Below are 18,333 nucleotides of genomic sequence, written 5' to 3'. Positions count from 1 at the left end.
TTAATTAAGTATGCTTTTAAAAATAGCATTGGACATAAAACGATGACTTATATAGCGATTTGTTTTCTCCGCAGTCGCTTTTGAAGACGGCCGACCAGCTGAAGATCAAGGGCCTGTGCGAGACGCCGGAAAACAGGGACGGTCCGGCACCCGTGAGCCTGAGCTCGCCGCCGAGGGAGTCCGGCACCCCGAGATTGAACTATACGAAGCTGAAGAAGCACCATCAACGGTACAAGCGACCCAGAATCGAGCGGCCCACGTTCGAGCCGCGCGCCACCGATCCGAGACACTACGAGCGCTACAAAGAGGAAGAGGCGATTACAATCAACGATTATAGCCGCGATAACAAAGAGGTAAGCTTGCCGATCTGAATGAGACAATTAGAGAATTGTAACTGAATTATATATGGCAGTCGATTATCAAAATCTAATTTAAACTTGTTGGATATATTTTTATAAAATATCAGGAGGTGTATTTCATTTGCATTTGTATAATTTTTTTCTTTATAATATAATATATAAGGGTAAAGGAAAGAAGGGAGAGGACTATAAAAAATTTAAAGATTAAAAGAAATTTTGTATGTTATATGTATGTAATTTGATCAGATGTTATATTTATCTCGATATTAGAGTTATTGATATGTAATAAAATATATGTATAATAATAATAGTTTAACATTTAATTCTTAATAAAACTTTATAGGAAGAGTCTAGTAAAAATGTAATAAATATAATTAGATTATCCTCATAAAGAAAGGGGAAAAAATGGAGAGATACAAAATTCCTCTGAAATAACGTTCCAAGATCTAATATGATGCAATATCAGCATATATATCATGGGGATCGAAATTAGTTATAGGTACGTTATCCAAATTTAACTTTAGCAGTAATGGAACGAATTTATCGCTTGTAACGCATTGAGAAAGATGAAATGAGGAAAGTGTACAAATGCGCAATGGCTGTCCCGTATCGGCGGGCGGTTTGATCTCTCTCTCGACGCTAAATTCGTACCGGATATTCCGCAGAACCACCGGGATTGGCAGGCCGAAGATGAAGAGTGCACGGAGACAGCAACAGCAGCAGTAGCACTGGAAACTTGCCAACGTAACAACAATAACAACAACGGTAACGGCGCGAGTAACAACAATAACGGTAAGTCAATCAATCGAGATCTCCGCCCCACATCTGGCCTTTTAATATTCGCAGGAGTTTATTCTCTCTTCTGGTCTTTATTCCTCGTGAGAGAGGCGAGAATTTCTTCATTAACTCGAGTTACTATTTTAATAAAATTCCGCGCTAATTAATCTTCCGCTTATGATTTCTAATTCGTGAATGATAGTGAGATAAAATATATTCTAAGACTAAATTCCAAGAAATATCTTGGTTCGATTAAAGAACATCTGCAAGCTGTAAGTCGCATAATTTGGCTAACTTTATCGGCTACCTAGAAAATCTTTTATCGCATTCTGCGTATTTCCAGTGCAGAAATAAATTACATTTTATATATTTTAGTGTGTTTCGCTCACATTTATAAAATACAGAATATGTTTTCAAGAGATTTTCAGACATTGCGCTACATGCTTTGTAGCTAAAGCTCTCATGACCAGATTTGAAAAAAAAAAAAACTCTTGCGCCGTGATTATCCGGAAGGATGCCAGGTGTGGGGCGATTTATCATTTTCAGAACCGATCAGAACGGACTCCTTTCACGTCGAATAAAAAGGTGACATGTTCTGTCACACAGGGCTAGGTCACTATGGCCACCATCCGGATCCCGGAGAGGTCGATTTACCCCCCGAAACCCAACCCACTCCACCCAGCGCCACCTTGGTCGGCACCACCATTACCCATCTAAGAGATCCGGATCATCATACAGGTATAAAACTTTATGCTTCTTGAACTGTTCAGTTCTCGACGATGATCATCACAGTCATATATGACGCGAAAAGCGAAGTAAAACAGAGTCACTTCCAACATCGAATTAATATTCTTTCTTGGAGCTATTTTTATTTTTATTAATGAACAACATAGAAACTATGGCAGAAACGTTCCAGTAAACTCGCGAAGAAATGTTTAAATAAATGAGATACATATCACGAAAAAATAAAATTGAAAAAAAGAAAATGATATGCATATTTTAACTATAAAGATATTTTTTAAGTGTACAAATATAATAAAGAATACAATTTTCATATATATATATGTTTGTTCGCAATTTCAAGACTACCTTGTAGTAAGTCTATTTAATCTAGAGAGCGTACTTTACTTTTACGAATTTTATACCTCGATGACAAATTGTATCTAATTTCAATAATACATCTTCTAGTACATTTCCGATTTTGTTTTACTGCGCGAGATGGAAGTTTCTCATTTAGTTTCGATTCATTCAATACGATCACTTACGTACATTTTCATTCGCCACTCGGACGTGAGGGTGCGGAGCGGAATAAAACACTACCGGGCTGAAAGTGCAGCAGTCATTAGGCGGACAGAGAATCAAAATAATTGGCCTAATCATGCTTAACTGGTCACGATTAGATTTGCGTTGTTCGGTTCGTAGCAGCAGCCCACGCAACCTTATTTAGCGTCTTTCCGCGTCCAGTTTTGCCTTCGACAGCGCTCGCTTATCGATTCTCAGGTACCATGGAAGACTTTTCCGCGTAGCTTTCGCGCTAATAGACGAAGATGGACTGTCGCGAAAGTTATACGCTTGACTTATAAACCTGATGTTGGGCTTTTCTCTGATGTCAACGGTATATCATGTTCCTCTTTCGCGATTTGTTTATAGAAATTCAGAACTGCGACAGCGAGATCAAGATCAAGTTCGAGACGTTGCACACGATGGACTCCTCGGATACGATCGACATAGACAGCCACATGTCAGATCGGGCTAGCGTGAGCTCGAAAAACGCCGTCGACAGCGACAACATGATGATGATAACACCAGAGCTGCTCGGATTGATGCCGTCGGGAAGTTCTGGCCAGTCGGACTCGGGCGACAACAATTCGAGGGGGCACTCTGGACAGTCCAGTTCACATCATCATGGTTCAAAGTCGTGGACGCAGGAGGACATGGACGCGGCTCTAGATGCACTGAGGAATCATAATATGAGTCTGACAAAAGCATCGGGTATGATTTTTTTAAAATGATATCTAAATCTATTTGCTCTTAATTTTGAAAGTTAATTAAAGCTCTTTTCTATATTATAAATAAAATTGTAATTTGTAATAAAGAGAATAAATCATAGATGCATAATTTGCATGTAATGACTTTATAAGATCAAGAAATAAAGAATTAAATTTATAGATAAACATTTAATTTATATGAACATATAATTTATAATGTTAGTAACATCTTATGTAAGATAATGAAATAATTAAATTTTACATTTTAGCAACGTTTGGTATTCCTTCAACGACTTTATGGCAACGGGCGCATCGACTGGGCATCGACACGCCGAAGAAGGATGGTCCAACGAAATCCTGGAGCGACGAAAGCTTGAACAATGCTTTAGAAGCTTTACGTACTGGCACCATTTCGGCTAATAAAGCATCCAAGGCGTTCGGCATACCTTCTAGCACATTGTATAAAATTGCAAGGAGAGAAGGCATCAGGCTGGCTGCACCGTTCAATGCAAGTCCCACGACGTGGACGCCCGCCGATCTGGATCGCGCTTTGGAAGCGATAAGATCCGGTCAAACATCCGTGCAGAGAGCATCGACAGAATTCGGCATACCCACGGGGACATTGTACGGAAGATGCAAGCGGGAAGGGATCGAACTTAGCAGGAGTAATCCTACACCATGGAGCGAGGATGCTATGACTGAAGCTCTCGAGGCTGTCAGGTTAGAAATTTTTCTCTCATTGTAATGTTTATTTTTATGTTTAAAAGAAATTGATATAAATATTAGATTGATGTATTATTAAAGAGCGATTTGTGGTTTGAATAAATTTTAGTAATTAGTATGGATTAAATAAATAAAAGTATTTGTAAAAGTTTTGTATTTCATAGTTTCATCGAATATATAAATATATATAATATATACGTATAATATATAATATATAGTGAATGAATCTGTCGTGGCTATATAATAAATTTCTAATGCAATATTCGATCCGTATATGAAAATGATCGCATTACAAATATTGTTCCTGAATTTGCGATTTCAGATTAGGACACATGAGCATCAATCAAGCAGCGATCCACTATAATCTGCCGTATTCGTCATTGTACGGGCGTTTTAAGAGAGGGAAGTATGAAGAACCCGTCGTCGGCGACATCTCGCAGGATGGCAGCAGTCCACATTTTCATCAGAGTCCCAATCAGAATCACTCGTCTGCCCTTCCAGATCAAATGCCTTACCCGGGCAGCTGAAACTTACCTCTTTACTAGAGTATTAAGTTAGCTTAAGTTCCGAACTTTTCGATTCGTCGCTGCAGCTCCTCAAATTCTTTAACAAACACGCGAAGAAAGAAATTCCTTAAAGAGATTAAAGATCGATCGGAGAATGCCATTATAAAAACACACACTATAATAGCAGAGGGCAAGATTTACCCGCAGTATTAAAGGCGGATCGCCGTAAGCGAGCATTATGTACATTGTATGATTTTTACGATGGAACAAGAGAAAAAACTTAGGTTACGCTGTAATAATTTATAAGAAGAATTATTTATAAAGAGAACATACTGTACAGAGAGACGGCGGGATATCGCTCCCCAACAAAAAACTACTTTTAGTACCTAAGTTAGTTAACGATGAGATGGATGAGAATAGATTTTGACGGACAACAGTATCCTGTTAATTGAAATCACGTTGCAAGAGATAAGTAACATCGTTCGTTTAATTGTTGTTGCAATTAAATCATTATAGAATTTATAGCAACGGCAATCGTGAAGATGCTTTCGAGAGCCTATATCTTTGCAAGATAACAATGCTGAATTATCTCTTATTCATGGTTCTCGGATTGAAGAGAATTTTTTTTTGCATAATGATTTCATATAACAAGAATACATTTATGAGCATATGTTGATAGATGAGAGAATGTATACATATAATTTTAGTGCTATCCACAAAAATTTACGTAATGACGAAAGTGGCGTTATAAATTACATGTGCGAATGAGTAAAATAAGGCGATAACAGCGTAAAATTTATTGCGCGATTTAAAGAATATTTGATTTTATTATTTCTCGATATTTTGTTTTTCAAATAAAATGATGACTTACATACGCTAATCATTTGAAATGTTATATTCCGCGTAATAGACTGATAATGAGTAGAATCTTTATTGACTTTTATTTAAGTTTTTTTATTTTATTATTAAAGACACAAGAAACATTGTTTTAAGAAAAAAGTTTTTCCATAAAATGGAAAAGCTTAAATATTTATGAAGTAGATACAGCTTTCATCGCGGTTTCTTAGAAAAATTTAAGATTTCCTCTCAGCTCAACTGCCACTTGTATAAATATGTTACACACATTAATTTATCATGCTCACACTTATTATATTACATAAAAATATACATATAGATATATGCTACTTATATAAATATATATATATATATATATATGTACAGTTTATATATATTTTAAATTAAAAAGTAATGCAATCAAAGATGCGTGTATAATATGAGTCTCTAATACTTTTTCCCTATATTTATCCTTTCTATATTATACGTCAATAAACGAAGTACATTTAATGATTATAGAAATAAAAATATATACAGTTTATGAAAAATTATATATTTATTATAAGTAAAAAATGAAATAATATATATATGCAGTTTTATTTTTGTATATTATAAGATTATAAGGTATATATAAATGTATTTTACAATTTATTCATTTAAAAAAAATAATGCTTATTTCATATATATAACATAAATTTTTACCAAAAAGTTATTCTTCTCTATATCATTTCCCTTTTAAAGCCAGTGAATCATTTTTATTCTTCATTTTCATTCTTAAAATGTTTTGTAATAAATAGATATTTCCATCGTGTACCTTCTGGATAAGACCATCTTACAATAAACTTGTCTTTAAGTTTAGTTGAAAAACCAGGATGTTTAGGCGGCATATAACAGGCGTTTTGAATGTGTATAGGATTCTTGAAATATCCATGATTACGATTTACAAATTCTATCATACGATTTTCAGTGGTTTGGCTTGAGCAAACAAAATCCCACATTTGAAGATGTTGAACCATCTCGCCTAAGCCCACTCCATTAGCATATCCCCATACAGGTACTATAAATTAAAAAAAATTGTCAAATTTTATTTTATTTTGCTAAATAAAAATCTGAAATTCAACATACACAAAAATATCCTCTAAAAATATCGAGATTTCCAAAAATATAAACTACTTAAAAATTATAAAATTATGCTATTAATATTATTATTATTATTACACTTACAGTTAATTTTTTTTGCCATGAGATATACAGCTAAGGCTTCATTAATCCCGCCAAGCCTCGCCACGTTAAGTTGCCAAAAGCGAAATGCTCTAATTTTATGGAATCCTTTATATATAACACGATTTGCGCACATTTTGCCGATAGCAAATGGAAAATCTATCGTATCTGATATATCCAAATTCATGTAAGTAACTCCTAAAAAATCATCGGGGGACATCGCATCTTCTATACAAAATGGTTTAAAGTGTTTGAAATTTTGTATATTATCAGCCACTTCGAGCACATCCCAAGCTTGACTCGCGTCTAGCATTAATTTTTTCTTCCAGCCTGCCGCATCGCGTACGGCTCTACATCTTTTAACGCTATTTACTGTCTCTACTGAATCCACATTCACCTTGAATATGTTGAAATCAAGCTTCGCGAATTTCTTGGTAAGACCTCTAGTCTTCTGATAGGAGTAACGCACCCATCCAATATCAGCTGTATATGCGGGATAGCCGCATTTTTTAAGAGACTCCTCGCGTGATTTTTTCTCTGACTCGTTCTCCTTGAGCATTTGTATCGCTTCTTCCTCACTCAATATATCTTTACTGTATAGAAAAATGTAATGTAAAAATATTGAACTTTCTGTCATACAAATGTATACTGTGTCTAATTAAAATTTTGGCTCACATGTATCTAAAGTCTACAGTGGAGACGAGCTGTTCAGGTGTCATATCTACAAGAAGCTTCCAGACAGGTTTATTTTCGATTCGTGCCCATAAATCCCATAATGCATTTATAATAGCCGCTGTAGCTAGATGTATTATACCACATTCCGGTCCAATCTGAGAGATGTCCAAATTATTTCCCCAAAATCATCGTATTTTAATTATTATGTATTTTACATCATTCATTAATTATACATTACCCATCTTAATTGCGTGTCGCTCGTTAACTTTCTCCAGACAGATGCAAAGTTAGTATAAATCTCTATCGTTGTTTGACTTTTTATGAGTTTGAACAATAACTTACATGTTTGCAATACTATAAAAAATATTAATAATAATGAAGAAAAAATTTACTTATTTTTTTATATTGTTAATATACACATACCCAATTCATTTCCTCTTCCCATAGTACATGTAATGCCATATCCTTCATATTCTTTGTCAGTCTTGATTGTTACGTACACACAAGAATGATCAACCTTAGTATACTGTAAATAAAAAGAAAATTAATGACATTCAAATATATATAATTCTTGACAATATTTTCTAAATAAAGATTCGATGTTCTCACGAATAAAAGTTCATATCATTAAGAAAATTAAAAAATATTGTAATATCTTTAAAAGCATATAAATATTTTATACTTATATATATTTAGTGTATATATTTTTTTAATATACTAGTAGCGAGAGTGTCATAAATTAAATTATTTAATTATTTAATAATATACCATCGCATCACTTCCATCGCCCTTTAATGACGTTGGAAATCTTATATCTCGCACGTCGATATCGATAATTTTTGCGTCTATCATTTTCCTAAATTATGGACTTAATATACTTATAAAGTTGATAAGAACTGACTAAGCAAATGTTCTCAGAGTGTTATCTGAAATTGTATATATATATATATATATATATATATATATATATATATATACATATAAACACACATCTTATATTTAATGTAAATATTTATAAATAGAAGAGTTAAGGGCAAATGTATTATAAGGTAATTTGTGAGATTTACTTTAGATAGATTTCAGATTTCATATTTTATATTCGAAGTTATATTTACATTTTTCATATATCGAATCTTTGTACAAAATTCTAAGAATTATTACAAACAAAAGGAATAGAGAGATTTCTCACTTGTGGTATTACTCGTTATTTCCTTGCGATAAAGCATCGAACGAAATATATTTGTGACTCTAATTAAAATTAAAGAAATATTTGTTGTAGAGAAGATTGCTACAATCCTTAATTTTTAATTTGTATTTATGTCACTTCAATTCTTACTCGATTAAATGAATATATTATGCAAAAAATGTGTTTTTACACGCAATGGCGATCGATATGAAAAACCTTAGTCACAAATATATATATTTCGTCCAATGCTTTCATTTCGATGATCTAAACTCTAATTCATTATCCGATCAATTATTAGCTAATGATTAGCTCGAATGCCTTCACATACTTATTCAATTGATTCTGCATGACGTTCGGTAGTTTCAATTATTAGTCTTCTTGAAATTATAACTGGTAGAAAATGTTCCGTCTATCCTTTTCGAATCGTAAACGTCCTTCGGCATAACTTCGCAGTAATGCTGATTCTTCCCGAAGCATCTCTTCAACAATTTCAAGTGACCTATCTCCTTAAGAGATTCTTAACCAGGACCTTCCATTGATCATTCTTTCCGAACAAATTTGGAGATCATTCACCGCAGGTTGCAACTCGGAATATTCTGGAAAAAAGTATAGCATGCAAATACATGTTTCTATAAATAAAATAAATATAAATATAAGTATGTAGATATATATGACATTTGTACCTATTATTATAATCAAATGTTTTGTGGCATATTGGAATCACATGATTCTTGATACGAATATGAATTAACAATGTGAATGCATTTCCTAGAATCTCTTCAACAATTCCAGCTTAATTAGTTTCCTGTTTGTCTCGTGAAACATATAAATAATCATTTTGGCTGACATTTGTCGACTCCCTGGTACATCCAATGCACTGGGTCTCCGATCAACTGATATATCTGTTTTAAAACATATATTTCTGTATATATTTCATAAGTATTGGATAAATCATAAATGTGAGCACATTAAGATAAACGTTTACCTTGTGACAAGTTGTCTGAATTACAGAATACATTAAAAGCAATTTTATAGAACTGCTCTATAGTATTATATTCGTGACACAGAGGTAATTGTGCCTTCATATCATTTACGACGCTTGATAGATCCATAGCTGCATCCTTGTTCTGTCTTAAATATTCCAACAATTTCAAAACAGGTAAAAACTACATGAACATAATGTACAGATCATCCACAGCAGACTTGAACAATTCCCTGTTGGTCGTCCTCTGTATTCTCGAATTTTTCCCAGAACGTTGATGCCACATGCCAAAGGATATATTGTTCTTATATGATGAATAACAATGTCCTCGACGAATTGTGACAGCTTCAAAACTCTCACATCTTTCGCAAGATTCGCAAATTCTTTCTCCATGCATTCTTCTTCAGTCTGCGAATAAAAAAATAATAAATTTTCAAAATAAAAAATAAATAGTCATCAAATATTTGGTTTTGCTACCATAAACAGCAGTTAGAAGAATCTTTGCGATCAAGTATATAATAAAAAAAAAATTGTGCCCAAACCTAAGAAAGTAAAAAGACACGTGGGAACGTGAGAAAAAAAGGGCCAACTCCGCTCGGAAATAGGCCTGAATTAAAACCTCTTCGCAAGATATACTTCCCTAATGCATACTTCTTCGCAAGATATATTCTCCGGGTCATCTCTCGCCTGAATTAATAGCAAAACATCAGATGCAAAGAAGTGTGCATTAGGAGATCATATCATGCGAAGAGGTTTTAATTCGGGCCTATTTTTAAGATACATTACAGCTAGGAAACTGCATTACCAACAGACACGTGTATCAGAATAGAATAGAGTATATACCTTTTTCTTCGACTATAGTCATCCGAACATGTCGTAGAGGGTAGAAAAGTTTTAGTGACTTACATTTGTTCTTCCAAAGTGAACAGTATTATTACATCATTAATTATTTAGCACAAATTTCAATGGCCGAGGAGGAGGCTAATTGTATTTTCTGTAAAATTATTAGGAATGAAGAGTCTGGTGAAAAGATTTACGAGGTATGAATGGTTAACCTAATCTTTGATGCATTTTTTTGACAGCTAGAAAAAGAGAGTTCTTGAAATATATGTCAAATGAAACAAATTTAAATTTGATTTAATGACCATAGATATTCTTGTTTTGTAAAAATAAAAATATGATTACTTGTACATTTCATGTATTATACATGATACATCTTTTTGTGTCACTTTATTCGGATATAATATTTCTCTGTATTTTTTATTACTGTAGGATGATGACGTCACATGTATTAAAGATATCAATCCAGCATCAACACATCATTATTTAATATTACCAAATAAACATATACGCAATGCAAAAACACTCAAACCTGAAGATTCTGATCTTTGTAAGTATTATAGATTATATAATATATATATTTTAATGCTTAATTTTATAGTAGAACATTTATATTTGTCATTCTGATAATAATTATATATAATACATTACTTATTAACTATTTCATTCTAAGATATTTAAAAAATTATATTATTTCCTATCTTGTTTCTTTTATAAAAATTATATATATTATAAGGCAATTTGAAAATATTGATTATTAGATGAAATTTTATCATTTTACTTATATTTGAATTTCAGTTGATAAGATTGTTGCTACAGTAGACATTATCTCAGAAAAGTTGAATCTTAATCCTGTGTCTACACGAACAGGATTTCATTGGCCTCCATTTAATACAGTTAATCATTTACATCTACATGTTATTTCTCCAGTAGAGAAAATGAACATTATAAAAAAAATGATGTTTGAACCCAGTTGTTATTGGTTTGTGAGCGTAAGTATGAAGATTTATCAAACACACACACACACACACACATAAATATTATTAAAAAATTGCTATTGCCATTTTATTTTACAGATTGATTATGTCAAATCTCGTCTAGGAGATAGTAAATTATAAATTATAAATATAGAATTTTATTTGTTATTTTTCTTTATGGCAGCAACATGAAAATTTTATATATAATTTATAATTGGAGTATTTCTCTCCATTCCAAGATATAAAAATAATTACTTAAAAATTTGTTATAGATTTGTTGTTAATTTGTTAAAACAATATTTTTTATTCTTATATAAGAATATTTTACATGGTAGATAATAATGTTATGATTTTATTTTTATATAAAGATATTTTATACGGGGGATATGTTTTACAATTTATTCGAATTACAAGATGTATATAGATATACAGAGCATTTTTCACTAAAGAATTAAAACTAGTTTATATGAATTATTTAATTTATTCCTTTATCTCATATTTATTTCTCAAGAATTTTTATTTAATTTCTTTGGATTTCCAATATGTACCTTCTGGATAAGCGTACTCTAAGATACATTCGTCCTTGAGCTTGGTTGAGTATCCAGGAAAGAAAGATGGCATATAATGAGCGTTTTTTATACGGGTAGGATTTTCAAAATGTTCGTGTTGTTGATCTACATATTCTATCATACGATTTTCAGTGGTTTGACTTAAGCAAATATAGTCCCACATTTGAAGATGTTGCACCATCTCACACAAGCCTACTCCACCAGCGTGTGGACATACTGGTACTATAAATAGAAAAGATTTTCCATTATATTTTTTGTTTTTCTAAGTAAAAACTAATAATATTAAATTGTAGTATTAAATTTTTAAGAAAATTAAGTAGTATTGATTACAAACTTACCGTTCAATTTTTTTGCCATGAAATATACAGCCAAAATTTCATTAATTCCGCCAATCCTTGCCGAATCGATTTGACAAAAGTTAATTCCAAACATCAGAAATTGTTTAAATAGGACGCGATTCGCGCACATTTCACCGCTAGCAACTCCAATATCGTATTGCTTTAATTTGTCTTTTATTTGACAGTGCCCAAAGCTATCGTCGGGAGATGTTGGTTCCTCTATCCACAAGGGTTTATATTTCGCCAACTTTGCCATCCATTCTATAGCCTGATCCACTTCCCAGACTTGATTTGCGTCCAGCATCAATTTATTCTCGTAGCCTATCACTCTGCGTATCACTTCGCATCTTCTAATGTCATCGTCTAAATTTTGACCCACTTTTGCTTTGAACGCCGTAAAACCGCGATCCAAGTACAATTTGCAGAGCTCTTCGACCTTTTCATCACTGTAGCCCAGCCATCCGACCTGAGTTGTGTACGCAGGAAATCCGTTTTTTCTCAGATTTAATTCTTGAGTGCTTTTAGATATCTGAATATTCTTAAGCATTTCTATCGCCTGCTTTTCGGTCACTACATCTCTACTGCTTAGATAGATATTTATTGAAAATTTTGTCGGATTATAAATGTATATAATTTTGTGTAAAAAATGTTTGCTCACATATATCTGAAATCCACAGTTGAAACGAGATCTTCGGGTTTCATGTCTGTAAGAAGCTTCCAGACAGGTTTGTTTTCCATACGTGCCCATAAATCCCACAATGCGTTTATAATAGCTGCTGTAGCTAGATGTATCACGCCTTTCTCCGGACCAATCTATAAAATATCCAAATTACATTCTGACAGTCATATTTCAATTAATATACATATATGTACATCACTTTTCATTATACATTACCCATCTCAATTGTGGGTCAGATGTTAACTCTCTCCAAAATTTTGCAAAGTTGGTATAAATCTCTTTTGTTGTACGATTTTTCACGATTTTAAACAAGGATTTACATGCTAGCACAACTATATAAAAATGGTCATTATCAATAAAATAAAGAAATAATATAATCTATAAGATATGATCAATAAATACCAATTTCAGTTCCCCTTCCTAGAGTAAATGTTAGACCATATCCTTTATATTCTTTGTCTGTTTTGATCGTTACATATGCGCAGGAGTAATCAGGATCAGTATGCTGTTATAAATAAAAATTAATAACATTACAAATAAATATAATTTTAATAATGATATGTAAATGGAATAATTAAATATATGAGTCAAACAATATATATATTTTATTAAGTAGATTAATAATAATTGTGTATTAATATATTTCCGATTTTTCTAGCATAATAGTGGATGTATTGTTATAAAAATTATCTAATAATATATATACCATTGCGTCGCTTCCATCCTGTTGCAAGGATGTAGGAAATCTTATATCCTGCACATCAATATCAATGATTTTTGCGTCTATCATTTTTCTAAATTATACAGTTACACACTAAATACGTTTAAAGCTGAACACAATCTAAAGGATACTATCTGCACAGTAATTGAAACGTTACTTCGAGAACGTAATGTCAAGATATGTCAAGACAAACGCACACATAAACATCATATATCTTATCTTTCTTACATAAATATTTGTGTCGTAGATATGTCGCATCACGTGATACATAAATATCTAACACAAATACAATATCTATATGTAAAGATAAGTAAAAGTTATTTAAATAAAGAAAATCTATCCATATATTTGTTGTGCAGATATACTATAGATGATTAAATTAGATCATATAGAAAGTGGCTGTCTCTCTCTTTTGTTGTACATTTCAAAATTTTTAACATTGTATTTCAAGTTTGCGTTTACTATAAATTTTATTCAACATTGGTCTGGAGAAATAATCTAACAAATCCACAGTTTTAATCAAAAGAAACAAACAATTAATGCAAATCTGAAACTATTTCTTTTCTTTACCCAAAAATTCTCGTAGTTATTCTTAATTGAATTATTTCTTTCATTGCAAAGAATGAAATATATTGTACTGTTTTGCAATGTCAATATATCTATGACGTGTACTTATATATTTACTCATAAATACTATCAATCTAAATATATGTATTTCTAATGTATTTATTTTATTTGATTTTATATAAAAGTATATATTTTTTATTGTGTATAATACATATATATAATTAATATAATTATAGACATGTAAAAATTACGTGCAAAAATTTATTTTTATTTATTGCAAACATGTTAAAAAAAAATTATTTGCATTATTATTTAATAAGAGCTTGATATACTTTTATTCCAAGTACAATAAAAGAAAACATTTTTTATCGCAATGCCTTTTACATATATAGAGTTCATATTTTATTATACAACTTAATTATTACTAAATTATATTAAATTAAATTATACTAAAATATTATAAAATACTAAATATATATTAAAATATACAAAATAAATGATTTTATTTAAAATGATGATTTTTTTTAAGGAGCAGATGGCGGAGTAAGCTCTTTTGGGGGGGAGAGAAAGAGAGAGTGAAAAATTTCACGACGCAATTCGGAATATCTGCGCACGTGTGAATATATGACTTGTACAGGTATCTTTTTTACGAATTAGTCACTAGTAAAACGAAAGGAAAATATATTTCCAAAGATGTCGAATTCCTTCGAAATCATAGTGGGAACGTATGAACATTATCTGCTCGGATATAAAGTGCATAGCGTCGTAAATGTAAGTATATTTGGACGTATCTCGATTTTTATAGGTTACATATACGTATATTTACTCGACTTTTAAACATCCGTTGATTGCATAAAAAATACTAAAGTAGAAATACATCACGATGCTATCAAAGATATATTTTTAATAGCCATCATAGGAAAAAAACATGTTTAGCCATACTTTTCATAAGACTTCTAAATTAACCTTTTAAACTAAAATCTTTGTTTTATATTTCCAGGAATATAGCATAACGAAGAGTTTTGTGACTCATAGCCATGTTGCAAGCATACGTAGTGTTTCCAGTAATAAATACTATCTCGCTTCTGCTGGTGTCGATGAAACAATATGTTTGTACGACATGCGTTATAGGAGACAATCTCTCAGATTAATGCATCATAAAGGTACATAGATAAACTTATATGTGTGCTCGTATCTATAATATAACAAAAGAAATTTATACTAAAATAATGATCTTTATGTTTTATTTGCAGATGTTGTCAATTGTGTTGCATTTACTCCAGAAGGGTCGCACTTGTTTACGTGCAGTAACGATGGAAGTATAAGTGCTATTCGTTGTGGTAATTGGCAACTGGAGAAACTCTGGTCATCAGCGCACAAAGGTTCGGCCGTCAATACTTTTACTATTCATCCAACAGGGAAGCTAGCATTATCTACTGGAGCTGATGGTGTGCTTAGAACATGGAATTTAATTAAAGGTAGACAAGCTTATGCTACTAACTTAATACCGAAATTCAAGTCTGACGCTAAGTGGATAACAATCGTTAAGTGGAGTCCGAACGGTGAAAAATATCTATTAGCTATCAATACAAATATATACGTATATTCTGTAGAAACAGCTAGCATAGATAAGGAACTTACATTTGATTCAAAAGTTATTTGCGTAGAATTCTTAAAAGATACCTTAATCGCGATTGGTTTCGAAAATGGAGAAATCAAATTTTATGATCTCAGAACTTCGGTGCATACAATAAATACAAAGGCCCACTGTATGAGAGTAAAATATATTGCGCATATGAATAACTTATTAGTTAGTGCCTCCAGTTCTGGAGAAATTAAACTTTGGAAATATAACAAGCATAGTTTGGACATGTTGCAAACTGTTAATTGTGACGCAAGGATTACTTGTCTTTCTCTGGCACAAATCTATGAAGACTTCGAAGAGGAAGAAGTTAAATTAGAAGAAAACGAGGAAGTAAAAGAGAAGAGCCAGCTCAGATTGAAACAAGAAGTTATTATTGAAAATGAAGACGAGTCGGAAGTCACAGATGTTACAAATTCCAAAGAAAAAACATCAAAAATAAAGCGTAAAAGAAAGAGAGCTATAGAAGACAATGTCCAGAATTTACAGAAGAAAATTGCAAAATCGAAAGAGACTAATACTTCAAAGAGGAAGAAGGATATACTATCACAGACGGAAGACGCTACTGATAAACCAATAAAGAAGAAAAAATTGTTAAAAGCAAACTCTTCTAGTAAAAAACGAAAAGAGAACAGTGCTGCATCACAAATCACTTCCCCGATAAAGAAAATGAAAAAGATGAATAAACTTGAAGAACCATCTCTCTCTCACAAAAAGCATAAAATAAAATTATCATCGACAGACATCGAAGACGCTCCGCCTAAGAAAATAAAGAAGAAGGTAAATGTAGAAAAAGAAGTAGTACCAAAAAGGAAAAAGAAAATAAATAAATAAATTAGGATTTAATTTGGGAGAAAGAAGTCTCTTTATAAAAGTTATTATTCTCTTCCGTGTGATATTTACATGATAAGCTTAAGGCTAAGAGTAGCACTTAAGAGTAGTATGTAATAAATTACTCGCTAGTTCCTATAACTGTTAAATCAGTCTATTTACAATTTCTTAGAATTATCACTGCACCAATGCCTGTTCTTCTCTCACGACGTAGATATTTAGCTTGAATGAGATAACAGTTTCTCGCCTTGTTACGTCATTTTGCACCGCTCGAAATAACGCGAATCTAGAGCATCTACCATAGGATACATTTGTGCGATGGATTCATTGGACTGCCGAGCTGGCATCTCCACGCTCTCGCGAATTCGGCGTTGTTCGACAGCGTGCCGATAACACGAAAGTGATTCGGCGCGTGGACACCCTCTATCACCTTCGACTTTAGCGCTCCGTTTGTGTAATTACCACACCAAACCTTAAAAGAGAGATTAACATATTTTATCACTTCTTCTCTGTAAATCTTCGTACGCTAACGAGAATTAGGAAATTTTTATTTGCGTATAAAGCTTGCATACTTATTTGAGGTACATGTAAGTTTGTTTTGTAAGTAAGATTTTTTATTAGTCTAACAAGAAATCATCATCTTATTGATTCCAAAAAAATGGCATAAATATTTTGCTTATACATGCTGTTCAAAGCATACGTATAAAAATGTATTTCTGAAAAACTTTTTTATATAATAAAAAGCTCCGATTTCCAGATAAACAAGATTTTTTTTTTTTTTAAGAATTTTTGTTAAATTTAAATCTAAGTTTAAATGACATTAAGGATGTACTCTTTTATATAGCATTAATATTACATTGATTGTCACTCTTAACTTATTTTAAATTAATCCATTTATCAATATGTAAATTGTCTTGTTCTATTCCATAGAGAACTATCTGCTCATACGTCTTTTCACCAAAATATCGTAAAAAATTTAACTATTTGACAGAACAAAAACAAATCATTATTTTCATTGACTTGAAAAGCTTTTTTTTTTTACCTGAGCGAAACCCAAGAAGAACAGCTGCTCGTTGCTGTAATCGGCGAGACCAGGCAGAGCTTGCTGATACGGATTGCGCGCAATCAGCCTTTGATACGCCCTGTAAGCTTCCCTAATGCCGCCGTTGTCGGCGATATTTTCACCCTGAGTATTGATGCCATTCACCTGAAAATCGGCGAGAAGCGCCTTGGCACTCTTTTTCTTTTCGGTACTTTCAACAAGCAACGGGGTTACTCGGTACTCACTGTGAAATTATCGCCCAGCTCCGGCAAATAATAACTGCTGTACTGCTCGATCATACATTGCACTTTGTCGTGATAATGTCGTAACGTTTCGTCGCTCCACCACTGACGGAGATTGCCGTTCTCATCGTACCTGCGACCTGCGTCACAGAAGATGGTATAATTCTAGATATTATTATGAATACACGGATATTTCAGTGCTAAAGAGAGATGATAGCCAATTTAGCGATATTATGCAACGCGCGTCACGTGGCTGATTGTCGTACCTTGGTCATCGAAACCATGCGTAAGCTCGTGGCCCATGATAGCTCCCATAGCGCCATAATTGATGGATCTGAAATATGAATGCAATGTTAGAATTCCGCGATTTACGATAGAGTTAATTTTACTTTTATTTTTATAAGCTTTGTTTAAAAATGCATCCGACAGAATGTTCTAAATTAAGATATAAAAGTTATTAAATGTAAAACAGCGCGTCCAGCGCTGTTTTGCATTAGAATTCTCTCTAATTATTAGAAAATAATTAGGGAGAGAAAGAGAAAATTATTCGTCGTAAATTAAAGAGCTAATCAATTGAAATATGAGTTCACGAAAATTTTGCCTGTCTTTATCTGTAAAAATAAATAAATTTATA

General features: G+C 32.4%; 6 protein-coding genes across 19 annotated transcripts in view; 3 read left to right on the top strand and 3 right to left on the bottom strand.

Moving 5' to 3' along the window:
- Psq (pipsqueak) overlaps window positions 1-5,547 on the top strand; it is a 51,951-nt gene extending 46,404 nt beyond the window's left edge. The window contains exons 4-9 of one of the 5 annotated variants that reach the window (XM_083058895.1): window positions 75-353; window positions 1,025-1,151; window positions 1,743-1,874; window positions 2,787-3,128; window positions 3,394-3,844; window positions 4,170-5,547. In XM_083058895.1, the coding sequence (XP_082915021.1) occupies window positions 75-353; window positions 1,025-1,151; window positions 1,743-1,874; window positions 2,787-3,128; window positions 3,394-3,844; window positions 4,170-4,374 (1,536 nt within the window). In that variant the 3' untranslated portion in view covers window positions 4,375-5,547. Of the gene's footprint in view, window positions 1-55; window positions 354-1,024; window positions 1,152-1,721; window positions 1,875-2,786; window positions 3,129-3,393; window positions 3,845-4,169 lie in introns of all 5 variants that reach the window. The other 4 variants (XM_083058896.1, XM_083058894.1, XM_083058897.1 and 1 more) reach the window with 4 other exon arrangements.
- Window positions 5,548-5,798: 251 nt separating this feature from the next.
- Window positions 5,799-10,115, bottom strand: LOC145949136 (mitochondrial enolase superfamily member 1-like). 4 transcript variants are annotated; one of them, XM_083058964.1, is made up of 10 exons: window positions 10,095-10,115; window positions 9,255-9,659; window positions 8,953-9,171; window positions 8,598-8,865; window positions 7,852-8,009; window positions 7,507-7,609; window positions 7,322-7,437; window positions 7,084-7,238; window positions 6,412-7,001; window positions 5,799-6,244 (listed from the first exon to the last, which is right to left on the bottom strand). In XM_083058964.1, the coding sequence occupies exons 5-10, from the start codon at window positions 7,933-7,935 to the stop codon at window positions 5,943-5,945; spliced, it is 1,350 nt and encodes a 449-aa protein (XP_082915090.1). In that variant the 5' UTR covers window positions 7,936-8,009; window positions 8,598-8,865; window positions 8,953-9,171; window positions 9,255-9,659; window positions 10,095-10,115; the 3' UTR covers window positions 5,799-5,942. The 4 variants fall into 4 exon arrangements, with proteins under 4 accessions (XP_082915090.1, XP_082915088.1, XP_082915089.1 ...); XM_083058962.1 differs by lacking the exon at window positions 10,095-10,115 and adding an exon at window positions 9,729-10,043; XM_083058963.1 differs by lacking the exon at window positions 10,095-10,115 and adding an exon at window positions 9,794-10,043.
- Window positions 10,090-14,584, top strand: LOC145949142 (adenosine 5'-monophosphoramidase HINT3). Of its 4 annotated transcripts, none has more exons than XM_083058975.1 (4): window positions 10,090-10,291; window positions 10,524-10,641; window positions 10,890-11,083; window positions 14,478-14,584. In XM_083058975.1, exons 1-4 carry the CDS (start codon window positions 10,217-10,219, stop codon window positions 14,487-14,489), a joined length of 399 nt encoding a protein of 132 aa, XP_082915101.1. In that variant the 5' UTR covers window positions 10,090-10,216; the 3' UTR covers window positions 14,490-14,584. The 4 variants fall into 4 exon arrangements, with proteins under 4 accessions (XP_082915101.1, XP_082915099.1, XP_082915098.1 ...); XM_083058973.1 differs by having other exon boundaries at window positions 14,472-14,581; XM_083058972.1 differs by lacking the exon at window positions 14,478-14,584 and adding an exon at window positions 11,168-11,528.
- On the bottom strand, window positions 11,454-13,551 carry LOC145949137 (mitochondrial enolase superfamily member 1-like). Of its 2 annotated transcripts, none has more exons than XM_083058966.1 (6): window positions 13,361-13,551; window positions 13,057-13,159; window positions 12,871-12,986; window positions 12,634-12,788; window positions 11,976-12,559; window positions 11,454-11,859 (listed from the first exon to the last, which is right to left on the bottom strand). In XM_083058966.1, the coding sequence occupies exons 1-6, from the start codon at window positions 13,442-13,444 to the stop codon at window positions 11,585-11,587; spliced, it is 1,317 nt and encodes a 438-aa protein (XP_082915092.1). In that variant the 5' UTR covers window positions 13,445-13,551; the 3' UTR covers window positions 11,454-11,584. The 2 variants fall into 2 exon arrangements, with proteins under 2 accessions (XP_082915092.1, XP_082915093.1); XM_083058967.1 differs by having other exon boundaries at window positions 11,976-12,556; window positions 13,361-13,550.
- On the top strand, window positions 14,573-18,278 carry LOC145949135 (p21-activated protein kinase-interacting protein 1-like). Its single transcript, XM_083058960.1, has 3 exons — window positions 14,573-14,713; window positions 14,943-15,105; window positions 15,196-18,278. Exons 1-3 carry the CDS (start codon window positions 14,636-14,638, stop codon window positions 16,416-16,418), a joined length of 1,464 nt encoding a protein of 487 aa, XP_082915086.1. The 5' UTR covers window positions 14,573-14,635; the 3' UTR covers window positions 16,419-18,278.
- LOC145949127 (neprilysin-11) overlaps window positions 16,446-18,333 on the bottom strand; it is a 20,310-nt gene continuing 18,422 nt past the window's right edge. For all 3 annotated transcript variants that reach the window (XM_083058887.1, XM_083058889.1, XM_083058890.1), the window contains 4 exons: window positions 17,966-18,033; window positions 17,703-17,839; window positions 17,458-17,622; window positions 16,446-16,887 (listed from right to left, as the gene is read on the bottom strand). In XM_083058887.1, coding sequence (XP_082915013.1) covers window positions 16,711-16,887; window positions 17,458-17,622; window positions 17,703-17,839; window positions 17,966-18,033 — 547 coding nt within the window. In that variant the 3' untranslated portion in view covers window positions 16,446-16,710. The remainder of the gene's footprint in view (window positions 16,888-17,457; window positions 17,623-17,702; window positions 17,840-17,965; window positions 18,034-18,333) is intronic.

The sequence above is a fragment of the Prenolepis imparis genome, unplaced genomic scaffold (assembly GCF_030444845.1).
Source record: "Prenolepis imparis isolate NDT839.2.m4 unplaced genomic scaffold, iyPreImpa1.0 SCAF_2, whole genome shotgun sequence".
Taxonomy (NCBI): Eukaryota; Metazoa; Arthropoda; class Insecta; order Hymenoptera; family Formicidae; genus Prenolepis; species Prenolepis imparis.
The sequence above is the reverse complement of the archived record's forward strand: the minus strand, read 5'-3'. Positions and strand labels throughout refer to the sequence as shown.

What these genes read in the sequence shown, in the direction of transcription:
- LOC145949136 (XM_083058964.1), bottom strand. Translation starts at nt 7,935, where the DNA reads ATGATAGACGCAAAAATTATCGATATCGACGTGCGAGATATAAGATTT. An exon ending in GCGATGGAAGTGATGCGATG is followed by an intron (nt 7,610 to 7,851) that starts GTATATTATTAA and finishes TTTTATTTACAG; the next exon opens with TATACTAAGGTTGATCATTC. An exon ending in GCGACACGCAATTAAGATGG is followed by an intron (nt 7,239 to 7,321) that starts GTAATGTATAAT and finishes GACATCTCTCAG; the next exon opens with ATTGGACCGGAATGTGGTAT.
- LOC145949142 (XM_083058971.1), top strand. Translation starts at nt 10,217, where the DNA reads ATGGCCGAGGAGGAGGCTAATTGTATTTTCTGTAAAATTATTAGGAAT. An exon ending in CTGGTGAAAAGATTTACGAG is followed by an intron (nt 10,292 to 10,523) that starts GTATGAATGGTT and finishes TTATTACTGTAG; the next exon opens with GATGATGACGTCACATGTAT. An exon ending in ACCTGAAGATTCTGATCTTT is followed by an intron (nt 10,642 to 10,889) that starts GTAAGTATTATA and finishes TTTGAATTTCAG; the next exon opens with TTGATAAGATTGTTGCTACA.
- LOC145949137 (XM_083058966.1), bottom strand. Translation starts at nt 13,444, where the DNA reads ATGATAGACGCAAAAATCATTGATATTGATGTGCAGGATATAAGATTT. An exon ending in CTGACCCACAATTGAGATGG is followed by an intron (nt 12,789 to 12,870) that starts GTAATGTATAAT and finishes GATATTTTATAG; the next exon opens with ATTGGTCCGGAGAAAGGCGT. An exon ending in ACTGTGGATTTCAGATATAT is followed by an intron (nt 12,560 to 12,633) that starts GTGAGCAAACAT and finishes TATCTATCTAAG; the next exon opens with CAGTAGAGATGTAGTGACCG.
- LOC145949135 (XM_083058960.1), top strand. Translation starts at nt 14,636, where the DNA reads ATGTCGAATTCCTTCGAAATCATAGTGGGAACGTATGAACATTATCTG. An exon ending in AAGTGCATAGCGTCGTAAAT is followed by an intron (nt 14,714 to 14,942) that starts GTAAGTATATTT and finishes TTATATTTCCAG; the next exon opens with GAATATAGCATAACGAAGAG. An exon ending in CAGATTAATGCATCATAAAG is followed by an intron (nt 15,106 to 15,195) that starts GTACATAGATAA and finishes TTTTATTTGCAG; the next exon opens with ATGTTGTCAATTGTGTTGCA.